The 20114-nt window shown below is 52.3% G+C and overlaps 1 protein-coding gene across 5 annotated transcripts in view; it reads right to left on the bottom strand.

The window, feature by feature from the left end:
- Positions 1-18410, bottom strand: part of HIF3A (hypoxia inducible factor 3 subunit alpha) — a 31597-nt gene extending 13187 nt beyond the window's left edge. For 2 of the 5 annotated variants that reach the window (XM_012190564.5, XM_012190569.5), the window contains exons 1-7: positions 11595-12042; positions 10028-10173; positions 8250-8334; positions 7689-7801; positions 6991-7199; positions 5180-5286; positions 4865-5012 (exon numbers count right to left, since the gene is read on the bottom strand). In XM_012190564.5, the coding sequence (XP_012045954.2) occupies positions 4865-5012; positions 5180-5286; positions 6991-7199; positions 7689-7801; positions 8250-8334; positions 10028-10173; positions 11595-11868 (1082 nt within the window). In that variant the 5' untranslated portion in view covers positions 11869-12042. Of the gene's footprint in view, positions 1-4864; positions 5013-5179; positions 5287-6990; positions 7200-7688; positions 7802-8249; positions 8335-10027; positions 10815-11594; positions 12043-16953; positions 17037-18354 lie in introns of those variants that run through there. The other 3 variants (XM_012190565.3, XM_042232210.1, XM_042232211.2) reach the window with 3 other exon arrangements.
- Between the last annotated feature and the right edge of the window lie 1704 nt (positions 18411-20114).

The following is a 20114-nucleotide window of genomic DNA, read 5'->3' as shown; positions in this document are numbered from 1 at the left end:
GTATACCCCCAGGTGTATTCCTGGTCAGGTAGGCACACATACTCTACGCTGGGGCTAACACATGTGCCTACATGCCACATGGAATGCACATATTCATTCCTTTCAGACCTTTCCTTGTTCGTGCTCAGTCGCTCAGTTACGTCCAACTCTCTGTGATCCCATGGGCTGGAGCCCACCAGGTTCCTCTGTCCATAGGATTTCCCAGGCAAGAATACTGGAGTGGGTTGCCATTTCCTCCTCCAGGGGCTCTTTCCAATCCAGGGGTTGGACCCACGTCTCTTCTACCTCTTGCACTGGCAGGTGGACTCTCTGCCACTGTGCCACCTCAGAAGCCCTTTCCTAGACAACCAGAAATACTTAGTGGTTAAGAGCAAGGGCTCTGAAGCCAGCAGCCTGGGATTCAGATTCCAACTCTGCCACGTACAAGCTGTGTGACCTTGAGCCTATGGCTGAACCTCTCTGGACCTCATTTTCCTCTTCTGTAAAGTGGGGATAATAATAGTACCTCCTCCCCCAAGTTGTCATGAGTCCTAAGTAAGTTAGTATATGTCAAATGCACAGAACTGTGGCACAGGATGAGCTCTATATACTTGCCATCGTTGTTTATTGAGCAATAACTATGTGCCAGGCACTGGAGTTTCAACAGTGAATAAGACAGACAAGACTTCCGCTCTCATGGTGGGAAATGCTAGTGGGAAAAGACAGACCTTAAGTAAAAGACATTATTTGTTGGCAGATGTATCTATGTCATTGTTGTTATTTATTTGCTAAGTCACATAAGACTCTTGGTGACCCCATGGACTGACTGTAGCTTGCTAGCCTCCTCGGTCCATAGGATTTCCCAGGCAAGAATACTGGAGAAGGTTGCCATTTCCTTCTCCAGGGGATTTTCCTGACCCAGGGATCAAACCTGCATCTCCTGCATTGGCAAGCGGATTCTTTACCACTGAGTCACCAGGGAAGCCCTATCTATGTAATTACAAAGTGTATTACACACCTTTCCGGTAAACAAAGCACTTGAAACATGGCTGGTTGGAACTGAGATGTATCGTCGAGTAAGTGGCTTCTCCAGTGGCTCAGCGGTAAAGAGTCTGCATGCAATGCAATCCCTGGGTTGGGAAGATCCCCTGGATAAGGAAATGGCAACCCGCTCCAGTCTTCTTGCCTGGAGATTCCCACGGACAGAGGAACCTGGCAGGCTACAGTCCATGGGATGGCAAAGAGTCGGACATGACTGAAGTGACTGAGCAGGTCAGTGTAAAACACACCCCAGAGACTTACTTTCCTGATGGTCTAGCGGCTAGGAATCCATATTTCCAATGCAGGGAGCCTGAGTTCGATCCCTGGTAAGGGGACTAGATCCCACATACTGCAACTAAAGATCCCACATGCCCCAGTGGAGATCAAAGATCTCTCATGCCACCTGGGAGCAGCCAAATAAATAAAATACTAAAAATGATAAAATAATACACACTAGATTGAAAAATTGAGTATGAAAAAAGAATCTAAAAGTCTCAATAATTTTTAGGGGACTTCTCTGATAGTCCAGTGGTTAAGACTCCTAGCTTCCAGAGATTTTGCTGCAGGGGGCTGGGGTTTGATTCCTGACGCAGGAACTAAGATCCCACATCCCACTCAGCATGGCCAAGAAATCTTTACAACTTCTTAAATAATAATTTTTAACATCAATTACATGTTGAAATGATATTTTTGTATGCATTAGAATATGTACACATGTACCTATAACATAATGTACAATAATTTAATAGTCTATCATTTATTACATTAATCCATATAGTCAAAGCTATGGTTTTTCCAGCAGTCATGTATGGATGTGACAGTTGGACCATAAAGAAGGCTAAGTGCCAAAGAACTGATGCTTCTGAACTGTGGTGTTGTAGAAGACTATTGGGAGTCCCTTGGACAGCAACATCAAACCAGTCAGTCCTAAAGGAAATCAACCCTGAATATTCCTTGGAAGGACTGATGCTGAAGCTGAAGCTCCAGTACTTTGGACACCTGATGTGAAGAGCCGACTCATTGGAAAAGACTCTGATGTTGGGAAAGACTCAAGACCAAAGGAGAAGGGTCCTCCAGACCTGCTTGGGTCAAAACTCAGCTAACTGTGTGACATCGGGCAAAGGACTTCCTCTCTGTGGTCTTCAGTTTTCCCTCCTCCAAACTAGGGATCGAGGAACTTCCTTGGTGGTCCAGTGGTTAAGAATCTGCTTTCCAATGTAGAGGATACGGGTTCAATCCCTAGTCAGGGAACTAAGATTTCCCATGCCTCAGGGCAACTAAGCCCACACTGCCACAACTAGAGAGCCTGCTTGCAGCAAACGACTGAGCCCAGGCACGCTGGAGCCCATCCGCCACAACTAGAAACTCACACGCCAGAACGAAGACCCTGCATATGAACTAAGAGCTGATGCAGCCAAAAATAAATAAATGATCTGTTAAAACGGGGATCCAAATAACGGCTATACCTCATGGGCTTCTTGGGAGCACAAAGCCCACGGTGTAGAATGCTGTAAGTGCCCCAAGCAAGTGAGTTTTATTTTTATGGAGCAGGTGCTACGGGCAATGGGAGGAGGCTCAGGTGTGGAAGAGGAAGGATGGCGTCTACAAAGTGTCAGCACTCAAGCAGGCACCGAGACCCACGCAGCTGCATGCCACACAATATTCATACTCAGTGCTTCTCATCTCACAGTTAACCTCCTTTCAAATCAGAATCTTTGCATAACTTGTAGCCTTGAGAAGAATCAGAGCAAAGGAGAGGGGACCTCACTGTTACTGAGTAACCTCCTATTCATGCTTCATCCACTTTCTGCCAGTAAAACTGAACTCCCCAGCCCTGCTCTTTGCTTAGAGGGTGAAAGATTGAAATTCCAGGGCCTGGCCATCCAAAGGCAAGTCTTCATAATGAATAAAAGGAGCTTCCAGAAGAGACAGGAGGGCAGGTCCCCTCTCCTTTGCTCTGATTCTTCTCAAGGCTGCAAGTTTTTCAAAGGTTCTGATTTGAAAGGAGGTTGATGGGAGAGCATTTCGAAGATGACCAGGCTTGTTTTCCTGTGTATGAAGACTTGCATAAATATTCCTGTTACCAACCTCTGTTTTCTAATACAATCTCTTCTTGATCAAAAAGACCCTGGGAGGGACTTCCCTGGTGGTCCAGGGACTGAGACTCCGTGCTCCCCATGCAGGGGGCCCCCATTCGACCCCGGTCGGGGAACCAGATCCTGCATGCTGCAACTAAGAGTTCGTATGCCACAACTAAAATTTGGCTCAGCCAAGTAAATAAATTAAAAAAAAAACAAACAAACAAGGAAACTCCTATGGTTTTAGAAATGAATGCCATGTCCTGGGAGGCAGACTTCAAAGAAAAGCTGTAATTCTCTGTCTTGGGTGATAATTAGCTGCCCTTGTCGCATGTTGTCATGGTGAAAAACTTCTAAGATGCATGATGGAAGGGGGGAGGAGCCTATGCTTTACCACCACACGCTCATTAGAATGGTTCCGATGAAGACAGAGGAAATCAACCCTGAATATTCACTGGAAGGATTGACGCTGAAGCTCCAATACTCTGGCCACCTGATGCGAAGAGCTGACTCACTGGAAAAGACCGTGATGCTGGGAAAGACTGAAGGCAAAAGGAGAAGGGGGCAGCAGAAGGTGAGATGGTTAGACAGCATCACCAAATCAATGGAAATGAATCCGAGCAAACTCCGGGAAATAGTGAAGGACGGGGGAGCCTGGTTTGCTGCAGTCCACATGGTTGCAACGTGGGACAGAGCGACTGAATCTCAATGAAGACAAAAACAGACAATATAAAATGCTGGCAAGGATGTGGAGGACTAGAACCCTCACACAATGCTTATGGGAATACAAAAGGACACAGCCACCTTAGAAGGCAGTTTGGCAATTTTTTCTGAAGTTAAGCATACACCACCCATGCGGCCCATCCATTCCGAGGTGTTGATCCAAGAGGAATGAAAACATAGACCTCACAATATCATGGATGAGAATGTTTCCTTTTCTCATAATCACCCCACATAAGTCAACAGTTCAAATGTCCTCCAATTGAAGAATGGATAAACCGTGGTCCACACATATTCATAGCATAGATTACCTAGCATCAAAAAGGAACTGATGGATACACACCACAACATAAATTTAAAATCTATTAGGCTAAGTGAAAGAAACCAGGCTCAAAGGCTACATACTATAGAAGTTCGTGTACATGACATTCTAGAAAAGGCAAAATTCTAGGGTCAGAGATTAGATCACTTGTGCCCAGAGACCACTAGGGGGTGGGCTGAGGTTACTATATAAGAATTCTGGGAGGTGATGAAACTACTCTATAGCTTTTTTTATGTTTTGACCTTGCTGTGAAACTTGTGGGACCTTAGTTCCCCAACCAGGTATTGAACCCTGGCCCCAGCAGTGAAAGTCAAGAAAGAAGCCAAGTCCTCACCATTGGGCTGCCAGGAAATCCCCTACTCTACAGCCTGACTGTGGTTGGGGTTACACAATTCTGCGCATTTGTCAAAACTCACAGAACCACATACAAAGAAAGAGTGAATCTTCTGTAAATTACATGTCCGTTTTTTAAAAGGCCCTACGATTCAGCTGTCTTATAACCTGAAAATAGTCTTTTTCATTTAAATTACCAGCACACACTTATGTATTTGTGTCTACATGAAGATGCCTGTGTGCCATCAGTCACACGTGTTCTACATACATGTGCACGCTTCCTCTCACGTGTGCACGTGCACATGCACACGTGAACATATACACACATACCTGTTCATACATATGCAGACCAGACCCATGCACACAGACATCCCACCTCCTTCCCGCTTACCTGATCAGGAAGTGGACGCAGACGATACTCTCAGATTGGGGACCCCGGCCCCCTGACACCACTGTGGCCTGGGTCTGGGTCCACAGGTAGCCACCACTCCGGGCCAGGAAGCGGTACTGCCCCGTTACTGCCTGGCCCTTGCTCAGCACTGGGGAGGGGTATGGGGAGGGGTTAGGGAAACCGAGGAGAGAAGGCAATGGGGCGGGGCATGGGGTATGAAGGGTCAGGGAAGAGAATGTTCCCTGGGGCTTGGGGAGCGCGGAGCTGGTGTTGGCTGGCGCCACGCAGCACCGGAAATGGAACCTGAACACATACACGTATGGATGCTCTGGCCGACTGCATCCGAGTCCAGCGCGTGGATGTACTCGTAGGCGGAACAGCCAATCAGGTCGTCGGGGCTGTAGCCGGCAACCTCCGCGATCCTGAAGTGGGTGCAGTGGAGCCTAGGTCAGTTCAACTGGCTGAGGTGGAGGGTGGTTGAAAGGAAGGAGAGGGGGGATACAGGGCTGAAGCCAGCAAGACAGAGAGAGACAGGCTTGTAACAGAGAGAAAGGGAGACCAAGGAATAGGAAAAGGAGTGTGGCAGGCTGAATAATGGCCCCTGAAGATGTCTCCGTCCTAATTCCCTGAACCTGTGAACACACTACCTTCTACGGCAAAAGGGATTTTGTACATGTGATGAAGTTAACGATCTTGAGATGGAGAGATGATCCTGGATCCCCTGGGTGGGCCCAGTGTAATCACGGGAGTCCTTACAAGAGGGGGGAACCACACAGTCAGAGTGAGAACAGAAGATGGGATGATGGAGGCGGAGGTGGAAGTGATGTGCTTTGAGGTGGAGCGAGGGACCATGAGCCAAGGGATATAGGGGGTCCCCAGAAGCTTCAATGGCAAGGAAACGGATTCTTCCCTGGAGCCTCTGGAAAGCCTTTTCATTTCATAAGACTCTTCTCAGACTTGTCACCTCCAGAACTCTGAGATAGAGAATATATATTGTTCTGAGCCGCCGCCGCCGCCGCCGCTGCTGCTGCTGCTATGTATGTGGTAACAGGATACAGCAGCCATAGGAAATTAACAGCAGAGGAGCGTGCGTGCGTGAGGAGCGTGCATGTGTGCGTGCGTGAGGAGCGTGCATGCGTGCGTGCGTGAGGAGCGTGCATGCGTGTGTGTGTGAGGAGCGTGCATGCGTGCGTGCGTGAGGAGCGTGCATGTGTGCGTGCGTGAGGAGCGTGCATGTGTGCGCTCAGGCGCTTCAGTCCTGTCCGACTGTTTGCAACCCTATTGGTGGTAGCCCACCAGGCTCCTCTTTTCATGGGATTTTTCAGGCAAGAATACTGGAGTGAGTTGCCATGCCCTCCTGGAGGGGATCTTCCTGACCCAGGGATTGAACCCGCAGCCCTGCATTGCAGGTGGATTCTCTACCCACTGAGCCACCTGGAAAGCCCGAATAGGGGAGGAGAGAGAAGGTAAAAATGGGGAGAGTGATGAAAAGAAAGACAAAAGAGAACGTGAAAGAAATAGGAGAGGGGTAGAGAAAGGAAGAAAGAACATCACAAAAACAAAAGAACGAATAGAAATAAAAAGTAACCATGATGATAATTATTTTAAAAAATAGGCACGTCTAGGCTACTCTGCACCAGGCAACTCACTGAGTGCTCAGAGCACCTGTTCTAAGTAGGCTCTGTTCTCAGTTCACAGGATGGATGAGGAAAGTGGGGTACAGAGAGGTGCGGTCCTTAAGCCAAGGATGCGCAACCAGCATTTGAACTCAAACAGTCTGAACCCAGATAAGGAGACCCACATACAGGGAACTTCCTTGGCATGTTCAGAAGTTACGACTGCATTTCCAATGCAGGGGGCTCGGGTTCAATCCCTGCTCGAGGAACTAAGATCCCCCATGATCAGAGGCATGGCGAAAAATTAAAAAAAAAAAAAAAAAAGACAGACAATTCAGAGGCAGGCAGACATATCAAGACAGAGACAGATGGAGTCAGAGAGCTGGAAACAGACCAGAGAGAGAGGCTGAGGGTGGGGGGTAGGAGAGGAGATGGTGAGTGAACTTGGGCAGAAAGGAAGAGGAGGAGCCGGGCTTGGCAGAAGTGAGTGGGCCCCTGACTCCTGCCCACCTCTCATCACAGTAGGTGAACTTCATGTCCAGGCTGTGGCGGCTGAGGAAGGCCCCTCGGCCCAACGGGGGCTCTAGGCTGCCAGGGTGGGGGATGGCTTCACAGATTAGCACCAGGCATTGCAGGGGGGGCTCCAAGTTGGGACTCCCAGCCGGGGAAGTCTGTGCTGGGGGCTTGTAGACCCTCATGTGTCCAGAACAGTGTAGTACCTGGTGGGGGTAGTTGGGGGCAAGAGGGTGATGTACCTGGGCCTGGGGCTACCCAGGGGGCTGGCAGGAATGATCCTATGGGCCCCTCCCCTAGAGAACTGAGGATTTCAGAGCCCCAGCTCAGGGAGCTCTGAGGACCCCCAGACCCCGACCCCATAGAGACCCCAACCTAAGAAGGTTCTGACAGTCTCCAGATTCTAAGACACAGGGAGCTTTGAGGACCCGATTTTCCTACCCCATGGAGACTCCAGACTCAGGACGCTGAGGACTCCCAGCACCAGGCCCACCGAGATCCAGACTAAGAAAGGATACAAGGACCCCCCGATCCCCAACCTCCTAAGTACCCAGAGGATGTCCAAGACCCAGCCTGAGAAAGCCCCACTGGATCCCGGGCCCAGGAGACCCCTGGACTCCAACCAGCTGAGGGGAACTTTAGGGTTCAGGTCCAGCCCTGGCGGGCCCCTCCCCTCCAGGCCAGATCCTGCCCACCTTCCAGGTGGCTGCCTTGAGATTGAGGGTGCGCCCGCGGCTGCTGAGGGTGCTCTTCATGCGCAAGGAGAAGCACCGCCCCGTGGGGGCCTCCGGCTTCTTTTTGGACAGGCCTGAGGAGGGCCACGGGAGGGGGAGGAGGGGCAGGGAGGGGGTGGGAGAGGGAGGAGCTGGTCATTGGGTAGCTCAGGACAGGGCCCATGTCCCTCCAGCACCCTGGTTACTAATCTCTTCCCAGCCTCATCCTCAAAATCTAGACCTGAAACCAGAGAGGGTCTCCCAGGGGTTTGCTGCTCTTTAAGACCCGCGCCCCACCCCACCTCGAGCGGGGTGAGCCCCTGCATTCCCCCAGGGCAGGGCCACAGCGTCCTTCTCTCCCCATCTTTTTTTCTCAGTGGACAGGGAAGCCTGGCATGCCGCAGTCCATGGGGTTGCAAAGAGTCAGACACGACTGAGCGATGGAACTGAACTGAACTGATTCCAGAGGGGAGAGGATATGCTGAGGGCAGGATGGAGCCTCAGTTTCTGTAATTTAAAGGCAGAGACCTCCAGGGAACTCACTCTGCCGGGGAGTCAGGGCATCTTGAAGTTCCTCTTGGTCACAGGGATGGATAAAATCAAAGATATTGTGTCCAATCAGCTCCAGCTGGGAGGGAGGGAAGCAGAGGGGTGCCTTGGAGGAAAAGCATTTTCACAGGGGCCTCTGACCCACCTCACTCTTCCCATCCTCATCACCCTGCCCCAATTCATGAACCTGGATTATTTTCCTAGTCTCCTTATTCATTCATTCATTCATTTCTTCAACATGCCAGGCCTTCTTCTAGATGGTGTGGGCACAGAAGTAACTACAAAGACAAAACCCCTAACTCTCAAAGCTTACTGAGTAGTAGGGTGCATGCTCGGTCGCTTTAGTCATGTCTGACTTTGCGACCCCATGGACTGTAGCCCGCCAGGCTCCTCTGCCCATGGGATTTTCCAGGCAAGAATACAGGAATGGGTTGCCATGCCCTCCTCCAGGGGATCTTCCCGACCCAGATATCGAACCCAGGTCTCCTGCATTGCAGGCGGTTTCTTTATCAGCTGAGCTACTAGGGAAGCCCTTATGATGTAATGATGGAACATTATCTTAGAGGCGGTGGTCAGAGCTAAAGCTCAACGGGGGAGTGATGAGATCTTGGAGTCCTGGCTCTGCCATTTCCTAGCTCTGGGACCTTGGAACATTTACCTCTCTGAGCTCAAGAGCTCAAACTAACAGAGAAGTTGGCATCAAGAGTGGGATGGGGACTTTCCTTGTGATCCAGTGGTTAAGAATCTGCCTTGCAAGGCACGGGATGTGAGTTCAATCCCTGGTTGGGGAACTAAGATCCCACATGCTGAGGAGTAACTAAGACTGAGAGCCGCACCTGAGAGCCAGGAAGGCCACGACTAGAGAGTCCATGTGCCACAACAAAAGATCCCTCATGATGCAACTAAGACCTGACGCAGATGAATAAATGTTCTTTTTCAAAGAGTGGGATAACAAGGCAAGGGAAAGGAATAGATGCCAACTGTGGAGCTCATCGGTGTGATATAAGGAAAAAAAAAAAAAAAACAGTAGCCCTCTCATGGGACTGGGTGAAAGATGAGCTGGAATTAGTTCTACTCCCTAAGTCTCTTGTCTCCCCATCCCCGGGCCCCTCATTCTACTCCTTTTCTCCCATTTGGGACCCCACATCCACCATTTTATGGAGTTTCCAGCCTCTAGATACACTCTCTCCAATTCTATCTCTGTGCAGTAGCTAGAGCGATCTTTCTAAAATGAAAATCTGATGGCACCTTTCTGACACAATCTCTCCTCTGCTTAAAATCCTTCCACAACTCCCCAGTGCCCTAGAGACACACCTTCTATTTCAGTCCTAAATTTTGACCTCTAGCCTTTCTGTCACTTTCTCCCACTGCACTCTGCACCTAACTCAGAGAAATGTCCCCAAAGGTTCTGCTTTTATCTCACATCTGTGTCTTGGCATATTCTGTTTCCTTGGCCATGTACCTTCCTAGCCTTTGGTGGTCCCAACTATTCACCATACCCTTTGACTGGGTAAGTCCTTCAGGTTTTAGCTCAGATGTCTTTTCCAGGAAGCCCTTGATTCCCTCCCAGTCTGGGTCAGGTACCAGCGTCCACCCCGGGCTTGTACAGCCCCTTAAGCTGCCCCACCCTAGCCCTACCCATTCCAAATTTTCCTCTCTGGTGACATATTTGCCTCCCCTTTGCACTGTGGGCCTTGTAAAAGCAGGGCTAAGGTGGTTCTGGTGCCATCCGTATCCCAGCATCGCCTGCACAAAGTAGGAGTCCCTCTTACCTGACTGAGGCCCAGGTGTTTGCTGACATTTTCTGACAGGTAAGCCATGTCTCCCTCGGCGGTGAGCACCATAACAAAGCCCTCCAGGGCCTTCAGGTAGCAGGCATCCAGCGGTTCGCCCCCTGCTCCCACCTGGTTCCACTCCCCTGGTGTCCGGGCCAGGATGGATGGGGTGTGTCCAGTCAGCCGTGAGCCCGCCCTGGCTAGCCTCCCTCTGCTTTCCTTCATTCAGAGGGACTTACAGGTACCCCCAGGTGAGTGGGGCACATCCCAGTGACTGGGAGTCCCAAGGAAGAGGGAAGGACCAAGGAGGACTGGAATTCTAAGGGAACAAGGCCTCCCAGGGGTACAGAATTCTAGGAAGGCAGGGGTCTCCCAGGGGGATAGAACTCTTGTTGTTTAGTCAATAAGTAATGTCCTATGACTCTTTTGGGACTTTAGCCTGCCAGACTCCTCTGCCCATGGGATTTCCCAGGCAAGAATACTAGAGTGGGCTGCCATTTCCTTCTCCAGGGGATCTTCCAAACCCAGGGATCGAACCTGAGTCTCTGGCATTGCAGGCAGATGCTTTACCACTGAGCCATCTGCGAAGCCCCTAATAGAACCCTGAGGAAGGCAGAATCCTAACGGGATGAAATTCCTAGGGGTCAAAATTCTAAGGGGCCAAGGTATAAGGGCAGTCAGAATTCCAAGGGGCCCAAGCTTGCCAAGGGTTCAGAATTCTTGGGGCAGGACCTTCCAGATGGGCAGAATTCTAAAGAAGCAGGGACTCCCAAGCGACAGAATTCTAAGGAGGACAGAATACAAGACAGGAAAGTCTAAGGGGCAGAGTCTCCAGAGGATGACTCCACTTTCCCCATAATAAAATCTTTTCAGGGTCCTGGGATTCCAAGGGGTGTGTGTTTGAGAAAGAGAGAGAGAACGCCTCCTGCTGAATTTTAGTTTAACAGGGTGGGAATTCAAGGGGACAAACAATACAACTAGTGAGCCTAGCTGAGAAGATCTCCCAGGGGACCAAATCATAAGGGTCCAGGTGCCTTAGGGAGTTTAGTGAAACAGTGAAGTGAAAGTGGTAGCCGCTCAGTCCTGTCTGACTTCGTGACCGCATGGATTGTAACCCGCCAGGCTCCTCTGTCCATGGAACTCTCCAGGCAAGAATACTGGAGTGGGTAGCCATTCCCTTTTCCAGGGGAATCTTCCGACCCAGGTGTGGAACCCGGGTCTCTTGCATTGCAGGAGGATTCTTTAGGGTCTGAGCCTTCTATTCCCTAGAGTTCTAATTCTAAGGAGGCGGAGCTATGCAAGGGAGCATTCCAAAGGGCGGGGCCTAACAAATGACAGACTTCGAAGAGGATGGATTCCTAGGACTGGATTCCGATTGGCCAGAACTCGAAGGGGCGGGGCCTATCCAGGGACTTGATTCCAGAGGGGCGGGGCTCCTCCGGGAAGCCATCTGGGGGCGGGGCCTTGTCGGGACGCGGCTTCCCGGCGGAGGGGGTCTCCTCGGGAGGTACCTTTCCGAGGGCGGGGCCTTGCCCAGGTGGGAATTCCCGGGGGCGGGGCTCACCTGCGGTGCAGAGGCGGTGCATGCGCAGGTAGCTGATGGTGAGGCGCATGATGGAGGCCTTGTCCAGGTGGGCGCTGACCCCGCGCGCGAAGGGCAGCGTGTGCGCCAGCTGGTACAGCACCTCGGTCTCCTGGCTGCGCCGGCTGCGGGCCGCATCCCGGGACTTCTCCTTGCGCAGCTCCGTGCTCGACCTGCGGGCATGGCCTGCGTTCACTGGAGGCGCTCCGGGAAGGGAAAGAGTTGGATGCGGCAAGCACGTGGGCTGCTGCCACATGGGTCTCAGAGAAGTCAGAGCCGCGACTGTGCAGGCCTCGCTGTGTGGCCCGGGCGAGTTCCTGGAGCTCTCTGGGTGGGCTATACTATGGAGTCGCTCCTAGCCTCGGGTTTTATTGTCTGTGCGCCAGCCCATGCTGCCCGCCGGTGCCTCACTCCTCTCCAAGGCGTGCCCGGGGCCGCCCTGTCCCCTCCCCGACTTATCTGCTGATTATTCCCCGGGCTTGGGGCGACTGGGTAACAGGCAGGCCTCCTGCTGGGAGGAGGCTGGCAGAGATGGCCAGGAACCAGGGGAGGGAGGGTGCAAGAAGATGCCTGCAGCCCTCTCCAGGCCCTCTGCCCTACAACCTCCCTGAACCCCGTCTCCTGCCCTTTTCCCTCCTCAGCTGAGCTGAGTTCTCAGAATCTTGGAGTACAGACTCAAAGTCCAACGACCCATCTCCCGGGGCCCTTCCAGGGAGATACAGCAAACCATCCCTAGGGTCCTGGGGGGTTCTGTTCAGCCAATGGCTAACCACTCACCCCTGCCCTTTAATCCATTTCAAATGCTTGAATTCTGTGTTGGAATTAGAAATTCTGGGGTTGGAAGTAGAAAATTATCAGGATTTTTGGTTGGTTGTTTGTTTTCAGAAATATCTGCCACTTATCCAGCTTTTACTATTATGTCAGACCCTGTGCCATGTGTGTAACTTAACCTATGCAGCTCAGACATCCCTAGGAAGAAGATAACATTCTCCCCATTGAACTTATGAAACCCAGGCACACAGAGGTGCAGTGCTTGCCCACAAGGAATGAAGCTAAGGTTTGAACACTGGTCTGCCTGAATTCTTCAGTTTCCTCTGTTGTATGTATGTGCTGAGTCGCTTCAGTCATGTCCAACTCTTTGCGATCCTATGGACTGTAGCCCTCCAGGCTCCTCTGTCCATGGGATTTTCCAGGCAAGAATACTGGAGTAGTTTGCCATTTCCTTCTCCACAGGATCTTCCCGACCCAGGGATCAAACCCTCATCTCCTGTTGTATGGCCCTGGATCATCTCCAGGTTTTAGTACTTCTTCCTGTTTCTGGACTGTCTTAAAAGTCAAACTCCAGGTCTCTCTGAATCCAAACTCTATAGTTTTTTTGGGGGGGGAATGATAGAGTATGTTACATATAGTATAGTATATGTAAACTTATCTATATTGAGATACTACTATTGGTAAAAAAAAAAAAACCCATAAATTTGTTGTTCCCTTGCTAAGTCATGTCCAACTCTTTGGGACTCCATGGAGTATAGCACCAGCCTCCTCTGTCCTCCATTATCTCCTGGAGTTTGCTCAGATTTGTGTTCACTGAGTCAGTGATGCTATCTAACCATCTCATCCTCTGCTGCCCCCTTCTCCTTTGACCTTCAATTATTCCCATGATCTCCAGTGAGTTGGCTATAAATGGCAACCCACTCCAGTATCCTTGCCTGGAAGACCCCGTGGACATATGAAAAACCATTAATAAGCAGCTATAATTTGCTAAGTATTTATGAGTCTGACATTGCACTAAGTAAGGATTCAGCCTACGTGTACTCATTCAATCCTAAGAAAGCCCTAGGCAGGGACTCCCCTGGTGGTCCAATGGTTAAGAATCCACCTTCCAATGCAGGAGACAAGAGTTTGATCCCTAGGAGGGGAACTAAAATCCCACATGCTATGGGATAAATAAGACCAGAGGCAGCCAAATAAATAACTTTTCTTTTAAAAAAGAAAGCCTAGGCTCTGAAACCTCCATTTCACAAAGGGGAAACTGAGACTGAAAAAGTAAGTCCTTCGCCCCCAGAGTCATAAAGCCATTAACTGGAAGAGTTGGGATCTGAACTCAGGCAGTGAGATTTCATTCTTCTTCATTCTTCTAATTCCTTTCTTATGAATCAACAACCCCCCAACCCCTACCCCCGGCCCGGCCCCTTCCACAACCTCCATGGAAGCAAAACCTGAGAAAGGGAAGCTGACCTTCCTAAAAGCCAGAGGCCATTTCTGGGGCATCAACTGCACACCCAAACAGGAGCCCTGCAGCGCCACCCCCAGGCACAATGGAGGGAGGCGTGTGGTGCCTCCTGTCTCTCTACAGATGGGAAAAATCTCATGCAAGTGGGAGGGAGGCGCAGAAGGGGACAGGCTGGGTGGAGGGGTGGAGGGAGCCAGCAACTGCCCTCATCCCCTCCCTCCTGGCTGGCGGGGGGCAGGGGCCTCCAGTCCTTCTCTGCCCAGAGGACATTCCGTCCTCCTGTCCCGTTCTGTTCCAGCCTTGTTTGTCTTCCTGCCCAGAGGGTGGGGGTGGGCGGGCCTCACTGAGCTGGGGGCCCAGACGGAGGGAACAGGGAATGGGAACAGGGACGGGGGGTAAGGGTGGGGTTGGCCCCCCCACCTCCCGGGCAGCTGGGCTCTACACTCCTCTCTGTGGCCGACTCCTTCTCCCTTCATAGAAGGAGCTAGCTGGTGGCTGCGGCGGGACCCTCCCTCTGGCTTCCAGCCTGCTCTCCGGATATTCTGACAGCAAATGTGGGTGGGCCTCTCCTGGTCTCTGGCCTTTCCCCGTATTTATTTACATATTTTAATTTTATTATTATTATTAAAGTTTTTATTGAATTTGTTACAATGTTGCTTCTGTTTTCTTGTTTTGGGGTTTTTCTTTGGCCCTGAGAAGAAAATGGCAACCCACTCCAGTGTTCTTGCCTGGAGAATCCCAGGGACGGGGGAGCCTTGGTGGGCTGCCGTCTCTGGGGTCGCACAGAGTCGGACACAACTGAAGCGACTTAGCAGCAGCAGCAGAGGCATGTGGGGTCATAGCTCCCTGACCAGGGATGGAACCCCTACCGGCTGCATTGGAAGGCGAAGCCTTAACCACTGAACCACCACGGAAGTCCCTGGCCTTTCTCTTTAAACAGACTTGGGGCTAATTCCTCTGGTTCAGCATTCCAGTCTTGACTCCATGATCTATTAGCTGTGTGACTTTGGACAAGTGGCACGGCCTCTCTGCGCCCAAGAACAGCACAAATACTCATGGGGCTGTTGTGAAGACTAAATGAGTTACTGTATGTCAAGGGCTTAGAATTGAGGCTGGCAATTGGTCAATGCTATATAAAGGTTCAACTCTTTGCGACCCCATGTACTGCAGCAGAATTCTCCAGGCAAGAATACTGGAGTGAGTTGCCACGCCCTTCTCCAGGGGATCTTCCCAACCCAGGGATCGAACCCAGGTCTCCTGCATTGCAGGCTGATTCTTTACTGTCTGAGCCACCAGGGAAGCCCAAGAATACTGGGGTGGGTGGCCTATCCCCTTCCCCAGGGGATCTTCCCAACTCAGGCATCGAACCTGGGTCTCCGGCATTGCAGGCAACTTTTATTATTCCCTCTTTGTCCACATCAGGGATGGAAGGCTTAGGAGGCTCGTAGGCTCTGGAGAAACCTTTGGGCTTCGGTGGTAACCCCATGGTGTGTTGTGTTGTGCGTGTGCAATCACACGTGACTTTTACACAATACTTTGAGAAAAAGACTAAATCATAGTGATACTAATAATAATGATAGCGCTGGTGTATTGAAAACTTATGAGCTTAGAGATCCCATTAACTCCCTTCAACAACCCTGCTGCTGCTGCTGCTGCTAAGTTGCTTCAGTCATGTCCGACTCTGTGCGACCCCATAGACGGCAGCCCACCAGGCTCCTCCATCCCTGGGATTCTCCAGGCAAGAACACTGGAGTGGGCCGCCATTTCCCTCTCCAATGCATGAAAGTGAAAAGTGAAAGTTAAGTCGCTCAGTCATGTCTGACTCTTAGTGACCCCATGGACTGCAGCCCACCAGGTTCCTCCGTCCATGGGAGTTTCCAGGCAAGAGTACTGGAGTGGGGTGCCATTGCCTTCTCCTTCAACAACCCTAAGCACCTGGAAAAGTGATCTCCCTTTTACAGAGTCAGAAACTGAGTCTCCAAGCAATTGCATTATCAGCCCAAGTAACCAAGCTGGTAATCCCAGGACCCTCCACCAATGCGCAGCAGCTATGCTCAACGCTTCTGTGAATCCAATCACGCATTTGCTTTTGCCCAGAATCCTGTCTGACTTGAACAGTTTATTGCCCACCTATGGAGTATTCTGCCTCAAAGGTCTGTCCCATTACCACTCATCATCTAGATCTGGTGCAGAAGATGGGAAGTAGAACCTTCATTTTCCAGGCTATGAAACTGAGGCTCAGAGAGCAGCCTGCTGGCATAAAGCCACACAGCCGGGAAGCTGGTGAGATACGATTTGAACCCTGATTTTGGGGCCTGGGCTTTTAAGTGCCATGCCTTGGTGAGCATGCCACCCAAAGGACCCCTCTCCAGCCCCTCCACCACCCAGTGGACCCCTGTCCTTTCCCCTGCTCCCACCCCTGCTGCCTCCGGATTTCCCCAGCTGGCCCCATGCCCAGCCCTGGTCCAGCCCCTTGGCACTCTGCCCAGGTTGAGACGTGCAGCTGGAGCCCTGCCACCCTTCCTCTGTGTTCCAGCAGAGAACAGGGGGTGGAGCCAGACTGGGAGGCCCCAGGGTAAGGCCTGGGATGGGGACTAGGGCCTGGTGCCCCCCCTACCAGGAGACGGAGAAGCCCACTTCTTCCCTGTCCTGAAGAAATTGCCCCTGAGAGCAAAGGAACGGAGAAAGTGGGGACACTGGCCCCACATTCGGGGCTGCTCCTGGGCCTCTCCTGACAATCAACTGGGTATTGGGGGTCTTGCAAAAAGTATAGAGGATCTGGGGGGCCTTAGGCTGAACCCATGCAAGGATCCTCTTGGCAATGCCCTGAGGTGGCCTGAAAAGGCCAGAGGCAGGGTTTGGGTTGGAGAAGGGACTTGGGGCAGGGGGTTGGGAGAGTCTCTCTACTCCTGACTCTGCGCATTCCCAAGGACCTGGTAATCCAGTGGGGTGCCTGTACCCCAAGTTCTCTGTTCTCTGGGAACCCTCTGACCTAGGAGACACCCAGGGCCAAGTGCCCATCGGGGCTTCCCGAGAATCACCTTTGCCTGGGGTGGGATGGCAGTTAGCCAGAGCTGGAAGAGGGGGAAGGAAGTATGGGGGCCCACTCACCATCACCCAGACCCTCTTTGGCCCAAATGCCATCCTAAGGGTGCAGGAGGGGATGGAGCGTGGCTGGGATCCGGGTGCAAGTTATGAGTGGGTGGTGCGCAGGCTCAGATGACACCAAAGGAAAGGGCTGTCCTTAGATGGGGAGGGGGTGAGCGCCCCCAGCTCAGCCAAGAGGGGCCCCCACCCAGCCAGGAGGGGCTGGGCCAGGGCTGGCCCAGAAAGGGTGGGATAGAGTTTCCCTGGCAGGCCCAGAGCCAGAGACTAGAATAGAATTGGTGGGGGAGTATAGGTGAGGGGGGGAGGGATGTGAAAACATGGGGGTGTAGACAGATCCAATCAGACCTGTGAAGCCAGGGAGGAGGGAAGGGGGTGAGGCTTCCTGGACGCCTCAGATTGGACGGGAGAAATCAAGGGCTTGAGATACTTTCCGGGGTTCCATGCAAACATGGCCAGACAGGACCCCCTGGCTGTGGACCCAGAACACCAGTTCCCTGTGCTGCCCAGCAGGTCTGCACCTGTTGGGAAGGGAACACAGAAACCCACTCCCTGCCCAGGATGACCTAGCTGGCTGCTGCAGCAGGGGGCGCACCCATCACAGCTCGCACTGAAGCAGGCATAGCACCCTCTCTGGGGTCTTCCCAAATAAGGCTTGGGTGCCGCTTCCCACTGTCAAAGGGACTGGGTGGGGTTGGAGGAGTCAGATAAGAGGCTAGACTTTGGGAAGTGGGTCAGGCTGTTTTCCTATTATTAAAGGGATGACCCTACCTTTCACAAGAATACAAGGAAAGCCCTTGGGAAGGGTCCCCCAGGTGGCTCCTGAATCTGCCTATTCCTAGGCAACCCAAGGTTTGGGAAACAGTATCAGGGAGGGTCCAGTTACGGAGGTTCCCTCTTGAATCAATAGCCGACTCCCAATTCCAAGGGATTCCGTTTATCTGGGAAGGCTCAATTCGGGGCCGTCCTGTATCTCCTAGGACCCCAGGGGTCTTGCGTCAAAGAACAGCCTCAATTCTGGGGGCTCGGAGGCCAGAAAAGTTACTTACTCTGAAGAGGGAAAATGCCTCCCGCAGAAGCCTGGGAACTGCTCAAATGCAACCGCCCCAATTCCGTGGGGACCCCGAGTTTCACCCCTAATCAGAAAGGGAAGCGAACCCGGAGCAGCAGGAAACCGGGGATCAAGACCCCGAAGTCGCTCCTGGCTAGAGGGGCGTGGCAGCCTGGACTTGGGGGAAATGCCCCCACCCCTGCTATCCCCTAGGGTGGAGGGTGCGGCGGGGATGTGCCTGCAACCGCCCGTCCGAGGGCACCCTAGGCTTGCACCCGCTCCTTCCCCTCCCGGCTCAGGGGTCGCTGGAAGAAGAGCCCCCAGTTCTCATCACTCCTGCCCGCGAAGCCCAGTACCTTGCGCGCTGTAGTCCCAGCGCCATGACTCGCCAGTCGCAGCTCCGGAGCCCTTCGAGGCCCCTAGCCCCCTCCCCTGCCCCGCGAGCCCCCTCCTCAGCCCCTCCTCCCGCTGCACGGTTGGCTGCCCCGCGCCCTGCCCGCGGCTCTGATTGGCTGATGGGTCAGTCACTTCCAAGAAAGAGGCGGGACCAGAGACCGAGCCTTAGAACGCCAGGCGTGTGTGTGTGCAGGGGGCGGGTACCGAGGAATACACACACACACACCGCCACACCCCTTGCCGCGGACTTCTAGGCAGTGTCACCCGCACGGTGCACAGTCGGCGGGCCTCGCCTTCTGGCCCAGTCTATCCCGCCAAGTTCCGACACCGACACTCTTCTGAACCCACCTAGTTCGCTCTGTCCCTCACACCCCAGCCCCCACCGTCTAACTCCCACCCCCGGCTCACCCCTCCACTTTCTACCCCCAGATGGGCCCCTCCGACTTCCAATCCCACCCCCTCCAGTGGCCAAGCCCTGCCTCCGGAGTCGCCCAGCTCCACCTACTCTGTCTCGTCTTCCCCATCCACCGAGCCCCCCGCTTTTCCTCTTCGCCCCCAACTCCCAACCCCACCCACCCCAGTTCTACAGTCCCTCCCCTTCTGTACCGCACCGTCCCCTCTCAGTTCCCTGCCCCTTCCTTCCACCCGCTCATCCCTCCGTCTCGCCCCCATACCCCCTGGTCCGCGCTCCTCTGGTCTGGCACCCCTCAGTCCCCAACCCCGCCTCCTTGCCTCTTGAACTCTCTTTGCAGGTTCTCTCTGGTGAGTGATTAAGTTTATGTCAGGCAAATTTTCAAAACTCAATCACACCCACTCTTCAGAAGAGCGGAGATGTGGTAGCTTTCTACCAGTGAAATAAGTAAGAAGGTAGACAGGGAGTGTTACAATTGGCTAAAGTGGGTGTTAATCCACCGCAGGTCAATATTCTGGATACAGCTTTGGGCAGAGAAAAGGACACTATAGCAGAAGTCTGTGGATTTTGCCCACCCTAGTATCCCGTTCAGTTTTCTTTTGGGGAACTTCTTCTCTCTTCTTTATTTATTTATTAAATACTTTTACTTATTTATTTATTTGGCCGCACCGGGTCTTAGTTGCAGCACATGGGATCTCTAGTTGCAACATACGAACTCTTAGTTGCAGCATGTAGGATATAGTTCCCTGACCAGAGATCAAACCCAAGCCCACATGCATTGGGAGTGCAGAGGTTCAGCCATTGGACCACCAGGGAAGTCCCTCGGTCTATTTAATTTGAGCAGGACTGGCCGTAACCCTCCCATCACCAGCTCCAGGGACTGGTGATAGGTTGGTTTAGTCACTAAGTCATGTCAGACTCTTGCAACCCCATGGACTGTAGCCCACCAGACTCCTCTGTCCATGGGATTTCCCAGGCAAGAACACTGAAGAGGGTTGCCATTTCCTCCTCCAAGGGATCATCTCAACCCAGGGATCGAACCCAGGTCTCCTGCATTGGCAATTGGATTCTTTACCACTTAGCCACCACGGACTAGACCTAGCCAGTTTATTCTGTTTCTCAGATCACAGTGATTAGTTCAGGGAAGGTATGTGACCTAACCTAGCCTAGTGACAACCAGCCCTGAGACATTTGCTGCAACTATCATGAAAGATGTTCTCTTTCTCCTGGAGTTGCCAAGCTAGTGGGATGTGAACCTGGAGCTTACAGGGCTCTGTTGCCAAGAAAGGCTTTATGAGATGAATGTCA

The sequence above is a fragment of the Ovis aries genome, chromosome 14 (assembly GCF_016772045.2).
Source record: "Ovis aries strain OAR_USU_Benz2616 breed Rambouillet chromosome 14, ARS-UI_Ramb_v3.0, whole genome shotgun sequence".
Classification (NCBI taxonomy): domain Eukaryota; kingdom Metazoa; phylum Chordata; class Mammalia; order Artiodactyla; family Bovidae; genus Ovis; species Ovis aries.
This window is presented reverse-complemented; position numbering and strand designations above follow the sequence as displayed.